General features: G+C 45.2%; 1 protein-coding gene across 3 annotated transcripts in view; it reads left to right on the top strand.

Moving 5' to 3' along the window:
- The window catches only part of GAREM1 (GRB2 associated regulator of MAPK1 subtype 1), a 111,851-nt gene that overhangs the window by 74,128 nt on the left and 21,353 nt on the right, over positions 1-16,370 (top strand). For 2 of the 3 annotated variants that reach the window (XM_068158760.1, XM_068158759.1), the window contains exon 3: positions 12,807-12,937. The exons of the other annotated variant lie outside the window; for it this stretch is intronic. In XM_068158760.1, the coding sequence (XP_068014861.1) occupies positions 12,807-12,937 (131 nt within the window). The remainder of the gene's footprint in view (positions 1-12,806; positions 12,938-16,370) is intronic. 3 annotated transcript variants of the gene reach the window in all.

Here is a 16,370-nt window from a genome sequence, read left to right as displayed (position 1 = left end):
AGCCTGAATCTCCCCACCTCCAGCTTCATTCCATTCCCCCTAGTCCTATCACTACCTGAGATCCTGAGAAGTCCTTCCCCAGCCTTCCTGTAGGCCCCCTTCAGATACTGGAAGGCCACAATTAGGTCACTTTGGAGCCTTCTCTTCTGTAGACTGAACAGCCCCAACTCCCTCAGTCTGTCCTCATAGGAGAGGTGCTCCAGCCCTCTGATCATCTGTCATCTTACCTTTTTTATCTTTGTTGCCTTCTTCAGTAGCATTGAAAATTAAATGAAGTGGCAGTGCTGAAGCACTGCACTCGTACCCACCATCTCCCTTCACCTACCTTTTCAGCACAACTCCTGCTTCCCTCTTTTTTTCCCTTTTCTTGGTGAGACTCTAGCACACGCTGTGAACAGATGCCAAAACGCTCACTCTTAAAAGCTGCCTTCATTCATCTTGAGCTGTTATCAAGAGCTTTGTCTGCTTCCTAGATAAATTGCACAACACTGAATAAATGTCCTCTTGTGCTGGAAACCAGACGTGATTCTGACAGGAGCTCTGCTGCATTCGTACAGAGCAAGTGAAGCAGAGGCTTACCTCATGCAGTATGTGGGCATCAAAACACCTTTTGCTTCTCAGCTGAGGTGATGACACCAATGTGGCTAAACCAAAGGAATGAGACATGCTTGCTTGCTGCATCTTACTCTGCATGCCTGATAGATATTCCAGGGTTTTGGATGACAAGCTTTGGAGCATCAGCTACTGCATGTGTTTCATTAAGGTGATTTTCAGATCATAGAATCATCAATAAGGTTGGAAAAGGCCTCAAAGATCATCAAGTCCAACCTTTCACCCAAGACCTCGTGGCTACTAGACCATGTAGTATTTTAGCTCTGCATTTGCTTGAAATTCTCTTTAGTGTAGCTTGAGCTGTAGCATAAATGTACCTAAGACTGAATGCTCTCCTGGCCAGGAGACTTTAGCTGAATAAAGCAGATCTTATGTGTAACTAAGGAGCTTCTTTGGAAACTGGCTTCATTTCCATTTGAAATACATTATCTAATTTGTTCCAGAAGGAAAGGGAACTTGTTTTGCAGAACTTGCAGATGATTGTTGATGGTCAGAGCTATGATAAACTGAATTCCTCCCTAATTTAAACACTTTGTAACTACGCAAGCTGAGTCGCAGTCTGTACCAGACATTTACAACACAAAGGAAAAGGTACCTTTCCCAAGGAAATTCCCATAGGAGAACATCAAGGCCTTGCTGATATACAAATGTTGGGAACTGTTTGAGCACCAGATTCTCCAGCAATCTGAGTGCAGCACTTCAGTAGATTCAAGCTGAGGGGGAGAGAGAGGAGGGGGGGGGGGAAAAGCAGAGAGTCTGCTGGAGATTGTAAAGCACATGTATATTCAGCAAGCAAATGAGATACAAGCTTTGAAACAATAAGCTGCTCTATAATGCACAGACAGGCTTTCAGGGTACCAAGCCCAGGCTCTGAAGTCTCTCTACACATTGATAAAAATGTCTAACTCTGAATGAAATATGTTTATTCTGTCTCATGTAAAGCCCTGTAAGCTACTAAAAGCTGACTGCGCTGCTGACTCAGTCATTGTTCCTGGCTTTTCCAGCTCCTCCCCTTCAGTTAATTAAAAAACTTGTTCCTGAGCAGGAAACAAAAGCACTTTTTATGTGGAATTGATCTGTGTACATTTTCAAGATTTCTCTTCTGTGAATGCACTTTTTCTTTAGCTTTGTGTCTCGCGGTGCAAGTGCCTGCCAGGGGCAGTGCTGCCAGCGTGACTCTCCTCCTTGGGTGGAATAGTCCCCTACACACCGTCCTACACTCATGCCAGGGCCCTTTGAGCATGGGATGGGGTCAGAACCTGAAAGGCACAAAAAGGCTGCTCAGTGAGCGCAGAAGCACTGAGGTCAGGCTGTACAACCAGGGATACTCACGTGGGAGTAGCAGGAGGAAAAGATCTGTCAGCAGAAGAGCTGAGGGCATAAAGGGTGGTGGGTTGACAGCTGAAGAAAGTCTCTGCACTGCTGCAGAAACACTAAGGGTTTGACTGGGAGTGTGGAGTTTGAAGCTTTTGCAAAGCAAATAAATCAAAGCTGCTAATAAGGCGAAGTTCAAGATTAAGCCCAGCAGTTGGCTGCTGTTATTGTAGCAAAAGCTTTGACTTGCCAAGAAGTAGAAGAATTGTTTGGGAAAACCAGATCCATCCTGTCAGATTTCTTTTTGAGGAGGTGGCTACCAAACCCAAAGAGTTGTGTCTGGTGTAAATCCAGATGCCACTCACAGTTAGACTCTTTGTGATTCATGTTGTGGCCAAAGATACACTTCTGCACATCTTGAGCTGCAGCTGTCTCCAAGTCTTTAAGCAACAAAGTGAAGTAACATCACTCAGGGCAGGCCTGACAGAGACTGGAACCTGATGGTTTTCTAGGTGACAAAAGTTTTCTTTCCTCAGTAAAGTTTTGGTCCCCTAAAATGATTTGCCCTCTTTCCAAGCTCAGCTGTTCTGCTAAGAAAGAAGCTTCTTTCATCTGTCAGTGTAAGATTCCTCTGTTGTCACTGGTGGACAGGATTTCTTCTTTCAATGCTGTGTGGTTTTTTTTTGATCTTCATTTCCAAGAAATCTCATCTTTTACTTACATCCACAGGTAATAAGGAGATAGTGTGTCCTGAGAGAGAGTAGTTCAAGCTATGTTTAAAATACTTTTTATCAGTGCAAAACACCTCTTCCCCTTTTTGAACAAATTTAGACACCAGAAGCAGGAGAATCTGGTTAACCAGAGCTGCGCTGAACTCAGGTCCTGAAGAAAATACTCCACTTTCTTTCCTTGGCACTTAAGTTGCACTGAAACTGAAGTTCACTGTTTAGCAACCAAAATCAGGAGAGGGAAAGCCCGCAAAGCCAATCAGATCCTGGGCTGCATCAGAAGTGTGGCTAGCAGGTCGAGGGAGGTGATCCTCCCCCTCTACTCAGCCCTGGTGAGACCCCACCTGGAGTACTGTGTCCAGTTCTGGAGCTCCTATTACAAGAGGGATGTGGAGGTGCTGGAAGGTGTCCAGAGAAGGGCCACAAGGATGATCAGAGGGCTGGAGCACCTCTCCTATGAGGACAGACTGAAGGAGTTGGGGCTGTTCAGTCTGCAGAAGAGAAGGCTCTGAGGTGACCTCATTGTGGCCTTCCAGAATCTGAAGGGGGCCTACAGGAAGGCTGGGGAGGGACTGCTCAGGATCTCAGGTAGTGATAGGACTAGGGGGAATGGAATGAAGCTGGAGGTGGGGAGATTCAGGCTAGATGTGAGGAGGAGGTTCTTCACCATGAGAGTGGTGAAACCCTGGAATGGGTTGTCCAGGGAGGTGATCGAGGCCCCGTCCCTGGGGGTGTTTAAGAGCAGGCTGGATGAGGCTCTGGCCAGCCTGATCTAGTGTGGGGTGTCCCTGCCCATGGCAGGAGGGTTGGAACTGGATGATCCTTGTGGTCCCTTCCAACCCTGAATGAAACTATGAAACAATGAAAGGGAAGGAAAGTTACTTCCTCCATGGATATCCCATGAGGAGGCAGCTGCTGAGGCAGGGGAAGGATGGAGCTGGGTTTCTGTACTCATTTGGTACTTGGAGTCACCCAGATTATGAACCACAGCTGCACCAGTGTTGGTGGAGGCTATCAGCCCAAAAAGAACAAAGCTGTTTTACTGTGTTTTCACCAAACTAATGATCACAGCTTTGGTTTGGATAAAAAAAAAAACAAGGATTTGGGCTTTTCTGCACAAAAGAGGAAACCTTGCACATTCCTGATTTCTGCTGAAATCAGTGTTATTGAGAGGAGGGAATCCATGGTATAAAGGCAGAAAGTTTTGGGTGTAATCGTGGTGGAAAATTCCCAGCACTCTGGGCTAACTTGTGGCCCCACATGGTCTGCTTGAGCCTGTTTGAAATTGGCCATATTAATTTCAGATGTTAACCAGGAGTTGATTCTGTTGCTCTCATCTCAGCTTTTCCTTTGTGCTTTAATTAAATGTTAATCTGTTGTAGACAACCCTGTTCTTTGAGCATATGCCTTGGGATGAATGTATACTGATGATCTGGGAGGAGATCACCTAGTTAAGAACAGACCCAAAGGCAGGTTAAGTCTGTTGCTGCTTCTGAATTTTAAATATATGTGATGTCTCTCACTGAACTAAGAGAATCTGCTTGGGCTGAAGAGTGTTAGATGCTGTTAAGGCACTTGTCTGCCATCCAGTGCAAGGTTGGATGCTCAGTTTGTGTTGGCATGCCTAAGCAGGACTGATTTTTAGCCCTGTATCAGTGTTAGTGTCTAAATGAAAGCAATCTGTTGGCTCAGTAGGTGATTCAAAGTACTGCAACCATGTACTTTCTCACTTGTAGTTCTACATCATTTTCTTTTCCAGCTGTTCTATAGAGGACAGAGCTTTTGCTAGAGGATTGTGTTAACTGGGGGATATGTTGGCTTTATCTTCGTATGAAATCTTCCTCCCTGGTGTCAGGCAGTTCCAGCAGGCTTTCCCATGAAGATCCTGGAGGCTGCTGTAGTAGCAGAAGACCTAAGCTTCAGTGACTTCACCATTTGCATTATTGAGGTGGAAGTGGATATCCACTCTGGTACCAAGGGAAAAGTGCTAGTGGTCACATGGGAAAAGCTTTTGTCATTGGGTAGCTGCTGTTAAACATAGTTCTATCTGAACACGAGGAGGAACTTCTTTACTTTGAAGAAGTTAGGGCCCTGGAACAGGCTGCCCAGAGGGGTGGTGGAGTCTCCATCTCTGGAGTCTATTCAAATCCCACCTGGATGCCATTCTGTGCAGCCTGCTCTAAGTGAACCTGCTCTGGCAAGGGGTTGGACTAGATGATCTCCAAAGTTCCTTTCCATCCCCTACCATTCCCTGATTCTGTAGTCATCTCAGCTCTGTTTTGTGGCTGCTTTGGGGTGGTTTAGTTGGGCTTTCTGTAACTCCTGCTGTGGTGTGGATAAGCTCTGATATTCACCAGGAGAGCATGCCATCATCATGTGCTTGCCTTTGTATTCTTACTGTTAACAGGAAACTAGCAACAGCTTTTGTTAATAGCAATCAGGCAAGCCAGACAGTGCAGTGGTCACCAGAGCCCTCTGCATGGTCACTTGGCTATGTGAACTAACACTCTGCTTGTGGAATATACTTGGTGTCTGTTGGCAGCACATGGGAAAGGAATAGCCTGCTGTTAATCACAAGTTAGATTGATGATAACCCAGTGAGTAAGTGAAATCTAGTTAACTTACAGTCCAGACACTCAAACATGTGACCCTGTAAAATGGAACATTTCATTGTGGTAATCTCGTATTTGTGATGATAATGACTTATGAAACAAAGGTTAGAGGTTAGGCTTGTTTTCCCTGTCTGTCTTTTTGCATCGTCTGTAACCTAAAATTCCCTCTCATGCAATATCTGTGAGCTAAACCCGCTCCAGGCTATCATCAGTCACCATTTGAACTCACTTTCCTTTGTTATGCTGCCAACAGGGTCCTTTTTGTGTTGTTGTTTTGTTATGCTAGTTAGGAGTCATAAAAGTAAGATAAGAGAAAAGAGACCAGTGGGCTGTACCCTCTCCTATGCTTTGCCAGCCTAGGGTTAGAGATGTTGATAAGCAAGCCTTGGGTTGCTGTGTGGGAAACTCGGTTGGGTTCCTCTCCTCGCTGTCCCGAGCGGTGCGCAGGTGATGTGTCAGTGTGCTCCTGCCCTGCTCTGACATGTCTTACCAGGCTTTCCTTGGCTGACTCATTCTCTCCTGCTCAAATGGCTGTTTGCACCACAGACATAACATGGAAAGGAAGAAAGGCTTCAAAAACTCTTCCTGATGCTTCCGAGAAGCACAAGGATTCATTCTGAAGGGCTCCTTCCCCGTTGCGTGTTGCGCAATCGCGGGGACTGAATGTGCCTTTGTGCTTTGCCCTCTGCTTTGCGGTGCCATAAGTTTAGCTCCAGTACACTTGATGAATTCTGCTTGTATTATGTTTACTTTGATATGCCTCTGGTTCCTTTCATTTGTTTTTTTAATACATTCCCAAAATTTCCAGAAGATTGGGTACAAATGGGGACACAGGAGGTCCTGTTCGTCACCCCTCTCCCTCCCCCTGAAGAGTAAGTGCTGACAGGCAGCTCTTCAAAAGCAGCAGCAGCAGTATTTCAAAGTCTATTTAATAGCTATTTCATGGTGATTATAGTGTAAGAATCAGTCATAGCTTTTCTACTTTGTAGCCCAGTCATTAGCCTTTGCAAGCTGTGTACCTAAGACTCCTGTTGTGTGTTTTCCTGCTGTATTCTCCACTGTACCTGAGACTCCTGTTGTGTATTTTCCTGCTGTATTTTCCACCCTCTGATAGTTTCCTGCATGCTTTCATCAGGCTACAATATGAAAGGCAAAAAATTCTTGTGAATAACTCAGAAAAGCTTCCCTCTCTGCTCCTCCCCAAATCTTTGTTTTGCTTAGCTCTCAGAGGCCGTTGGTGTGGCGGATAAGGATGAATCTGCACTGTTGGGTTGTCTTGCTCTTTCTTTGAGGGGAGAACTTACCATAGGGTTGCATCCAGCTTTGTTTGCTGCCTGGTCCCAGCCTGAGGTGACATCAGTAGCCCTTTCAGTAGAGGTGACAGAGCAGGTGATTTGCTTTCCCCTTCAGGGGTAGCAAGGCTGTGAGTCTGTCTGCACTGGTTCATTTGTGGGTTCTGAGGATTAGGCAGAGGCAAAATAGCTCTACCATATGCTCTAGTTGATGGGGTGACCATAGACTGAGATGTCCTCCCATTGTCCCCCACTGAAACAAAGGTATTTCTGCATCAGGCACAGAGGGAAGTACTGTACACTGTCAGCTGAAGGCTGTAGAGGTGTGTGTAAGAGCTGGGTGTGCTGAAATGCTCTTTCCAGTTCATGCCACTGCATTCTCCTTGATACCTAGCAAGCCACCTCTCTGTGCCTATCTCTTACTATCTCCTATTTATACTTTAGGCTTATGCTCCTGAACTCAACCCATTTATATCAAGGATCATCTTTTGGGGGAGATAAAGTTATTTCCTAATGGCTTGATACACAAGAATGCTGACAGAATGCATGCAGAATTTGTCTTGTTCCAGAATGGTGGCAGGTAGAAGGCCTTTCCTTCTCGAGCTGGCTCTGCTCCTCTTTGAACTACTGAAATGCAGTCAGCAGTCAACAAATAATCTGAAACATAAACCTCTGCAGTACTTTTGCCACCCTGCTGTGCTGTCTGCACGTTCTGCAGCAGTGCTGGGCTTTGCATGCAGCCTCACAGGGAGAGATGTGAGGCTCACTAAATAATCAAAGCTGCTGAAAGACAATACAGCTCCTGCCTCCTTGGAGAAGCACTTAACAGCTAACACAACTGAGCAGATGTTTCTGTGACCTTCCATGTTTCCTACTTGTGACATGCAGATAACTTTCTGTTTTACTGTATTATTTTTTCCTTCAGATTTAGGTGTGTGAGCATATATGTGCTCCCATCCATTATATCAATGAAAACATGATTCTTTGTGCAACCTGTGAACCCTTGCCGTAGATGCATCATAGAATCATCCAATGGCTTGGGTTGGAGGGGACCTTAGATAGATCATCTACTCCAACATCCCTGCTCAAGGCCTCATCCAACCTGGCTTCAAACCCCCCCAAGGAGGAGGCATCTACAAACTCCTTGGGCAACCTATTCCAGAGTCTCACCACCCTTGTACTGAAGTTCTTCCTAAGATCTAGTCTAACCCTGCTCTCCTTCAGCTTAAAATCATTCCCTCTTCTTCTGTTGCTAGACACCCTCATGAAAAGTCCCTCTCCAGCCTTCCTGTAGGAACTTTCAGGTATTGGAAGGCAGCTCTAAGGTCCCCCTGGAGTCTTCTCTAGGCTGAACAACCTCAGTTGCCTTGGTCTAGCCTCACAGCTGAGGTGTTCCAGCCTTTTGATCATCTTTGTGGTGCTCCTCTGGACTCGTTCCAGCAGCTCTGTGTCCTTATGGACTCTCTTGGTCTAAGCATAATACAGACACTGTACAAAATGAATGGGTTTGTCTTGGAAGCATCCTGGACTGTTGGAAGCAGGTGGGCTATTTGGTGGTGAGGGTTAGATTGCTGCAAAACCAGGGGATCTTGTGTTGCTGAAATAAGCCATAGGAAGTTGAGAGCTGGGAACATATGTCAGCCTGCAGGAGCTAAGTGCTGGACACAGCAGAAGCAACTTGAAGGCTGGGACAGAAAGGGCTGCTTAATGCCCTTGCAGATCATAGAATGTTAGGATTTGGAAGGGACCTCTACAGATCGAGTCCAGTGCCCCCACCAAAGCAGGATCACCCAGGGCAAGTCACACAGGAATGCATCCAGGTGGGTTTTGAAAGTCTCCAGAGAAGGAGACTCCACAACCTCTCTGGGCAGCCTGCTCCAGTGCTCTGTCACCCTCACAGTAAAGAAGTTTTTCTCATGTTGAGGTGGAACCTGCTGTGTTCCACTTATAAACCATTTTTCCTTGTCCTGTTACTGGTCACCACCAAGAGCAGCCTGGCACCTTCATCTTGACACCCACCCCTCAGATATTTATAGACATTAATAAGATCCTCTTGTTGTAGGGCTGACTTCTGGCAAGAAGTACAATGGCCCTGACCACCCTGCTCCTACTGGGTTTTAGTAAATACCTCCATGAACTGGAGGATAAGCCCTGGTTTAGGTCATTCCCTGCCTTACTGTCTTAACTGAACTCATTTCCAGCACTGGTAGATTTACTGTCTTTGCTGTAAGTACCTTCACAGGGAAATAAGAATTCATCATCTGCAGAGATAATATATACCAGAATGAAACTGTTCCAATACTGTGCCTGCCACAGGTCAGACTAAAAGATAGAGATATAAAGCTCACAGGCCTTGTTCATTACTGCCTTGCATTGGGCTGCAGAGGGAGTAACCACACCTGCTCAGTGGACCGTGCAAGTAGCACAAATCTTTGGTCCTCCTGGGCCTGCACTGATTTACTACAGAAGCGTTTCATTATTCTTGTGCTAGTGAGGGAGAGAGGGTGAACTTCTAGAAAGGTGCACTTTACCTTGAGGTTTTCTTTCTTTTATTTTTTTTAGTTACATTTCTGGTGGTTCACTTGCCCTGTGATTTGTTGAAGCTTGCTGCCAGCTTTGTAAAGTCTCTGAATGAAATTGAGCCCCTTGTATGGTGTAATAAAATTCCACTTCAAGGTGCAGCCAAGGCAGACTTCTGTCTCTTTCGCTTGTGTTGCAGCCCTGCTGGCTCTTTTATGGCAGCTTGGTTAGAAATATAGGAAGAAGTTGTCTCCTGTGCTTGACATCTGGCTCAAACATGTATTGCAAGCCCCTCTTCAGCCCTTCTTTCTCTTTCTCCAATAAAAAAGTCTCCCTCTTTTTCCCCTGTCTGTAGAAAATCTGGCGTTACAAACCCATCTTTTCTGAAGGAGAGGCAGTTTAACAGCCAGCCCTGACAGCTTCCATGCACAGCATAGCTCTTGGTTTCGTAACAGGAGGAAATTAATGCTGCCCTTCATATTCCATGCTTTGGGATCTGTGTGTACTCCTCTGTGGCCAACCTCCTCGTGAACTGCCGCTTGTTAGCAGCGAAGGCACAGACGGCTTTGTGTTTGCGCCGCTCGGCTGAAGGACGGGGAGGATGGCACAGCGAGCGACACAGACGGGTCTGAGCATCTCTTTGTACCAAAGCAAAGCCCCAGCTGATTGAGTTATTTCTTTATTTTAGCAGAACGTGTGATTCCACAGCAGCAGGCTCTGCTCCCTGTTGCACACAGCCTGCAGCGTTTGTTCTGCGCTGAGGAACGTGGGATTCTGTAGAGGTTTGGATTGCAGTGGGTAATTGGCCTTTTCTTGCCACCAGCCTATCTATTGTTAACTACACAACAGTCTCAGTAAACCAGTAGTATTGTGCTTCCAAACAGAGTAACCAGAGAACCTAGAATTAAAGACCACTCTCTCATTCAAAGTGCTGCATGAGTATTGTTCATGTAATATATTATTATTCAGCATGGTGTTTTCTTTCCTTGTCCATGTGAATTCAGGCTTTGTTACTGTGCCCAGTTCCATTCTTGCTCTGAAGTGAGAGTTCTCAGTTTCTTTCTGAACCAGCAAAATTTTCACTGCTATGTCTCCCAGTTAAAGAAAACACAAACAACTCTGGAGCTTCCATGCAGTAACATATTTATCTCTCCTCTGTGCATAAAGGGGGTTGGGGGGGAGTTAAATCAGAAGTAACCCCACTGCATTTAGGGCTGTCTGGAGTGACTCAAACTTGCTGTGGTTTGGGGTTTGGGTTTTTTTTCTTCAGGGAACTTAAGAGCATGGAATGCCTTTCTAAACTGCGCTCACAGCCTGCTTCCAATAGCAACCACAGCTGGGAATCCTGCAAATCAGACCCCTGGATCCCAAATTGGGCAATCAGCTAGGGTTGCATCCAGGTGGCTGTGTTGGGAGTCAAAGAGAACAAGCAATTGGGAAGTAAGGAGGAGAGAGCAACAGCCTCAGGTCAGCCATGGTGACCAAACACTGTGTGATACTTTAATTTTACAGAAGATCATCTTGCTCTTCGTGACTCTCTGTGAAATACACTCGTTGGCTCTATGCTCTAGAGCAGTAGTTTTTCTGTGCTCTCTGATGTTCCCTGGTGCAACTCACAGTTCCTGCTGTTGCATGATGTCCTGGCACGTCCTGACTCCACGTAGGAGGAGTTCTGCTTTTAATCCTGAAAGTACTGGAAAGCCTGTGGAACAAGGAGTTGCCGGAATTGTTTAAGATAGAGGGTATGTCTGCAATAAAAGTTTTGGATATCTTCAGAAGGCAATGAAACAGATGTACAAGGAGGAAACCTCTGGAACTACTAAGCCCAGAGATACCTCTTCCCTGTTCTGGGCATCTTTGAGTCATGGGTTCCTCCTAGAGGTGTGGAAGAGACTCTGGATAGTGTTGCTAGTTGTGCTTGAAGTCCTCCCTACACAGCTGTCCTTTACTCCTGTCTAAGGCAGAATGCACAAGGCAGAGCACCCAGTTAAACTAGAGGAATGGCTTCAGCAGGTCAGGCCAAAGTCCTGCTGCCTCTGCCTCAGGATTGTCCTGGCTGAGCTCCAAATAATAGTGTGTCCTGAAGCAGACACAAATTTGGGTAAACTCAAGTGAATTTTTTGTGGTGAAGGTTTTCAAACAGCTGCCAAGTCCAGTCTTGCAATAGGAAGTAGCAGCGTCTTTAGTTGTCCTGCTGATGATACTTCAGAGTTACTGTGGTCACTGTAGGAAGAGAAAGTGTGTGGAAGGGACTAAAAGGCAGTCTTCTGTTTTGTAAGCTGATATTTAGGTTTACAACCACAGTACTCAAGTATGCTGATTGAAAGAGTGTGCCTCTGTCAGCGAGGGGCTGGGGGCTGGGTGGAGAAGCTGAGCCTCTTGGTGTGCCTGTGTGTCTACGTGTCAGGGTGGCAGGTCAGGTCTTTCTCATGGGGCATCAGAACTTGCTGGGCTTGCTTTTGTTTCCTCCTCTGCTGCTAGGTGGCCTGGAGCAGGTTAGTGTGGGTGAATTCTCTGAACATGGCACAAAAGTCTCAAGCCTGCTGGGATGTACAGGGGCAGCAGGGTGTTGGGCACAAAAATGCTGAAGGAGTGAGAAAATATTTCTGTAGGTGGCTGACATTCTGATGTATTGGATGTATTTTAATTAAGCTGAGCACTGCTTGAGAACAATAACCCAGTGGCTGCATGCACTGTTAATTTTAAAGCATGATTTAGGGGCGATGCACTGACCACTGATTTTTATTCAGCCTTTTTTTTTCCCTTGCTTTTTGGAGTAGTTTATTCCATTGAGTCTTGCTGTGCTCTTCTCTCACTGGGAGCAGCCTTTCACTTAGGAGTGCTTAATATTTCTAAGTTTGGGAAGGTCACTCCACTGATGTATTTTTAAGTCATACAAGCAGCAAATGTGTCTGTCTGAGCTTTCATTATCTCTCTGTAAAAGAAAGCTTTTAAGCTGCACGCTGGTGGTGCACAGAGCTGCTTGAAGTGCCTGCCTGTCCCTGGCATCTCTGCCCAGGGTGGCTGCCTCCCTGTTAGTTCTTGCCTTTTACAAGGCTTAGGAAATAGCCACGGTTTTCATGCTGGGAGGAGGTAAAGTCAGCCAGAAACCCTTCTTTCTGGTGCTGTTATGAAGGCAGTCACCTTCAAAAGGGTTTTAAATGTGCATGGTTTAATTTCTTACCTTTAAGTTCTCCAAGGGCTTAGTTGATGGTTGAGTCAGGTCAAATGCTGTTGTCTTAGGGAAGCCTAGGGGAGGAAGGCTTTTAGCCTAGCATTTTTAAATAGCTGTTTGATGATGCTGAAGACAAAAACAAAGGCCTTGTGTTTATTGTTTTGGGGGTTTATAGTGATGGGTGTGTTTTCCTTCTGTGAAACCTTTAATAGTAAGGGCCAAACCCCGCTATCTGTGCAGATACTATTACACCCAGTGAAGTACACAAGCACAGATGCCTCTGTAGCTGTTTACTATTTCTGGAGCGATAAAAAGATCTTCTTTAATTGAACTTCAGCTCCCACACATTCCTTTCACTCTGACCTGGTGGAGCTGGGTGTCTTTCAGGGCAGGCTCAGGAGGCCCTCTGCCATCTTCCGCCGCCTCGCCTGGCTGCTGAGAATTGGAAAAGTTGAGCGAGCGACACGGTGAAGAAGTTGAGCCAGCAGTTGCCACAGTGACAGTTGTCCAATATAAATATCTTACAACTCTTCTGTTTATCATCTGTTTTCAGGGCAGTTTAAGCTGCTGGAACAAGACCGAGATATTAAGGAGCCAGTGCAGTATTTTAACAGTGTGGAGGAGGTGGCTAAAGCATTTCCTGAACGAGTTTACGTCATGGAGGAAATAACATTCAACGTTAAGGTAGTCCCTGAATAAATATTTATCCCTGCCTAAATGATTAACTGTTACAACCTTTATATACATGGCAAGCGAGCAAAGGCGCCGTGTGGGAAGTGTGAGTTCTGAGACAAGTGAGCCTTTGGTGCTCCGTGTTCAGTGATGAAGCTCTTCATGATCACTTTTGCAGTCTCACATCAATGTGTCTCTCCACTCCTGTGGCACTGTGGGGAGCAGTCCTCGTTGACCCATCCAATAATTCATCTAATTAGGATGGTCCTGCCAGATTTTAAACAAATGTTGTTTGTTGCCCCCTTTCTCCTCCCCCTCCAGCAGTCTGAATTTTATCCTCTGCTAAGCAGCAGCTGCTCCAATCCCCGTCCAGAAAGCCTTACTCTCAGAGAGCACTCAGGGTGACATGATGGAGTTGCTGGTCTCAAAATTGCTGCAGCTAACCAGCATTGTGAACAAAACAAAACAAAAGACACACTTGTTCTCTCTGTGTGTGTGTTTGTTTGCATGTGCATGCCCTCGGGCTCATCCAAGGGTCAGCAGTCCCTTGAGAGTAAGAGGACTTTCTGTCACCAAGCACACTGCAGTGCAGTGACATGAACCACTGAAGACAGAACTTGTCCTTCCTGGTCCCCAAAAATGCAGACACTATGCAAGGTCCACAGAGCAGATTGACCTTCTGTCTTGCTTCAGGTGATGTGCCTCCTAAGGCTGGTAGAGGAACATCCTAGAGCTGGGATGCAACGTTGCAGATCCCCATGGAATCAGAATCATTGTGGTTGGAAAAGACCTTTAAGATTGAGTCCAACTATTATCTGACTTTAAGAAGGCTGGTGCTAACCTATGTCTTGTACCCTACAGGGTAATCTGGTTGCTTACTGCTGTGCAAAACCCCAGTACAGAGTTTCATGGTCCCATGTGTTAGCAAGGTGGGATTTGTATAACAGCCTCCTCAGGACTTTTTCTTTCTTGCACTGCCAAAGCTGGGGGACACCAGCCAGTCCTCGGTGTTTATAGGTGTGAAACAAGATTGCTGAAACTGCTGTAAGACCTCATCACTTAATTCATTTAGCAACACAGCCTCCTACCTTCCAAGGCAGTAGGTTGTTTCCATTTGTGCTCTCCATTAGCCTGAACCCGTAGAACAGAGACTTTCATGAATGAAGGCTGCATGGAAAAGTTGCAACACTTTCCTATGTTTAGGATGTAGTTGGGCAAAACAAGGCAACAAGAAAATTCCAGTTCTGCCCAAGAAAATCAGCCTGCCCGTGGCACTGCTGGCCCTACCTGGTGCTGTGCCATTATTTCTCAGTTGCTCAGTGGCCAAACTCAAGAGAGCGGCACAGGAAAATGTGCAGCTTGGAGAGAAAAGTGTTTGTCTGCAGGCTTGCTTCAATGCAAAGAGCTGTATCTTGAGTTTCATGGAAGTTGTTATTCAAACTCTTGGTCACATTTAGCAAACTGAGAAATAAACAGAGCTTACTGGATGGCAAATCCATTTTCCAGAGGTATTATATAGCGATGCTCCTTAATGTAAATAACAGCCATAATAATCCAGGTTTAACCTAATTACACAGTTATCTTGGCAGGATTTCTCTTGGCAGCTTTTCCAGTTTCATAGAAGTCTATTCCAAGGTTATCATCTTCCAAAAAATAAATGAACCTAACAGGATTTATTAAAGTGTTTAATAACCCTTTACATGCAAGGGAATTATTTAAGCTAAAATTTTAATATAGGGGAGATCCTGTCAAACTGATTAGAGCAAAGGGAGGAATACTAACTGCAGTTGATTTCTGTCCAACTCACTGTTCCCATTTCAATTTAGAAGAGCATATCAGAAAGTAGCTAATCTGATAGAAGGCTTAAGGGGGGGGAAAAAACCCAACATAAACCCACACCCAAACCAAAAACCAACCTAAAACCTGTGATGAAGCATTTAAGATGAGGAGAAACCCTCAAGTCTGGGAATTCTTCCTTGTTCCAAACACTCCACTGTTTCATGGACAATACTGGAAGAAAAAGCCTGTAGCATTACAAGGTGCCACCAGACAGCTCTTCTGAAGACTGTTTTATATCCAAATAATTTTGATTCATCTTTGAGGACCTCTAACAACAAAATGTATTTGTTGTTAAAGTGCTCTGATCAGTCCCTTGGCTTTACCAGCAAAAACTATGTGTGGTAGCTATGAATCAGAGACCTCATAGTTTAAAAAAGCTCTACCAAAAGTGATCCTGAGTGAATATTTTTACTGTGCACACAGTGCTTGCATTACTCTAACAAGACCTTGCAGGTATAACAAGTGGAATCAAGCCCCAAATCATTTTTTATAAGGAGCTCATATGTGTCCAAGTGATTAAAGACTTTTACCTCAGACTATAACAAATTAGAACAGTTGGAGTCCAAGACAGGATATTGACTTAGGTGTTATCACAATCTGTTTTTCTGAGTTAACCTTTTCTTAAGCAAAAGAAACAATATACTTGAGCTTTCCCAAGAGTAAATGTTTCCTAAATAATCATTCATCACTTTCCTGATGCCTGTCTTCTGCAGCAGTCGTAATTGGCTTCTGAGTTGTTACTGAATTGCAGGAGCCTTAACATGTAAAACATTGTGGTGACTGAACCCACTGCTGGTTTGCTGTGTGTTTGATAAGATGTCAGTCAGCCAGCAGCCTTTCTGGTCAGCACCTTGGCATCAGTAGTGAATGGTTAACGTGGATCAGCTTCTGACAGTAGGGAGGTGGAGGCTAAGTTCAGCCTGGAGTAGGTTGTGGTTCTGTGGGTGCTTTGCATTAGGAGTTGTTCAGTTTGAATGTGTGCTGGTGATTTCTAGGTGGCTTTGCAGCATAGTGTGACAAGCGTCGCCTCTTCCACAGAGCTGGGAGCAGTGATGATTCTCATCTATAAATAAAGTGAAAACTGGCTTTGTAGGACAACAAGATGAGAGAGAGGGAAGTAAAACTGCAGGAGTCATTGTTCTAATACTGTGTAAAACAGAGAGAACAATCATGAAGATAAAAGGGTTTGCAAAGGAATTGCTTCAGCATGCTCCCCAAGCTAGGAGTTTAGTAACTGGGGGAGACTTTGTGTTTACCAGGTGGTGACAGCAGCTGAAGGTATGATGGTTACTGCTGCATGTTGTTGCACCACTTTGAATAGAATCATAGAATAAAACCACAGGATTATTTTGGTTAGATAAAATCTTTAAGATCCTCAAGTTCAGCTGTTAACCCAGCACTGCCAGGCCACCACTAAACCATGTCCCTAAGCACCAAATCTAGATATGAGGGGAGGCACATGCAAAACAATTAAAACATCGAGCACAGTCCCACTGTGGAGATGTTCTGAGGAAAATTTATTGTTCTACTTTCCTTCCCCCCATTCCTTCAGCTGATCTCAGCTTCCTACCAGTTGTAAGGTCTTTACACCTGAAGGATGGAAACT

The sequence above is a fragment of the Melanerpes formicivorus genome, unplaced genomic scaffold (assembly GCF_026170545.1).
Source record: "Melanerpes formicivorus ecotype bairdi unplaced genomic scaffold, bMelFor1.0.p_v2 SCAF_42, whole genome shotgun sequence".
In the NCBI taxonomy this organism is placed as follows: Eukaryota; Metazoa; Chordata; class Aves; order Piciformes; family Picidae; genus Melanerpes; species Melanerpes formicivorus.
Note: the sequence above shows the minus strand (reverse complement) of the source record. Positions and strands in the feature narration are given on the sequence as shown.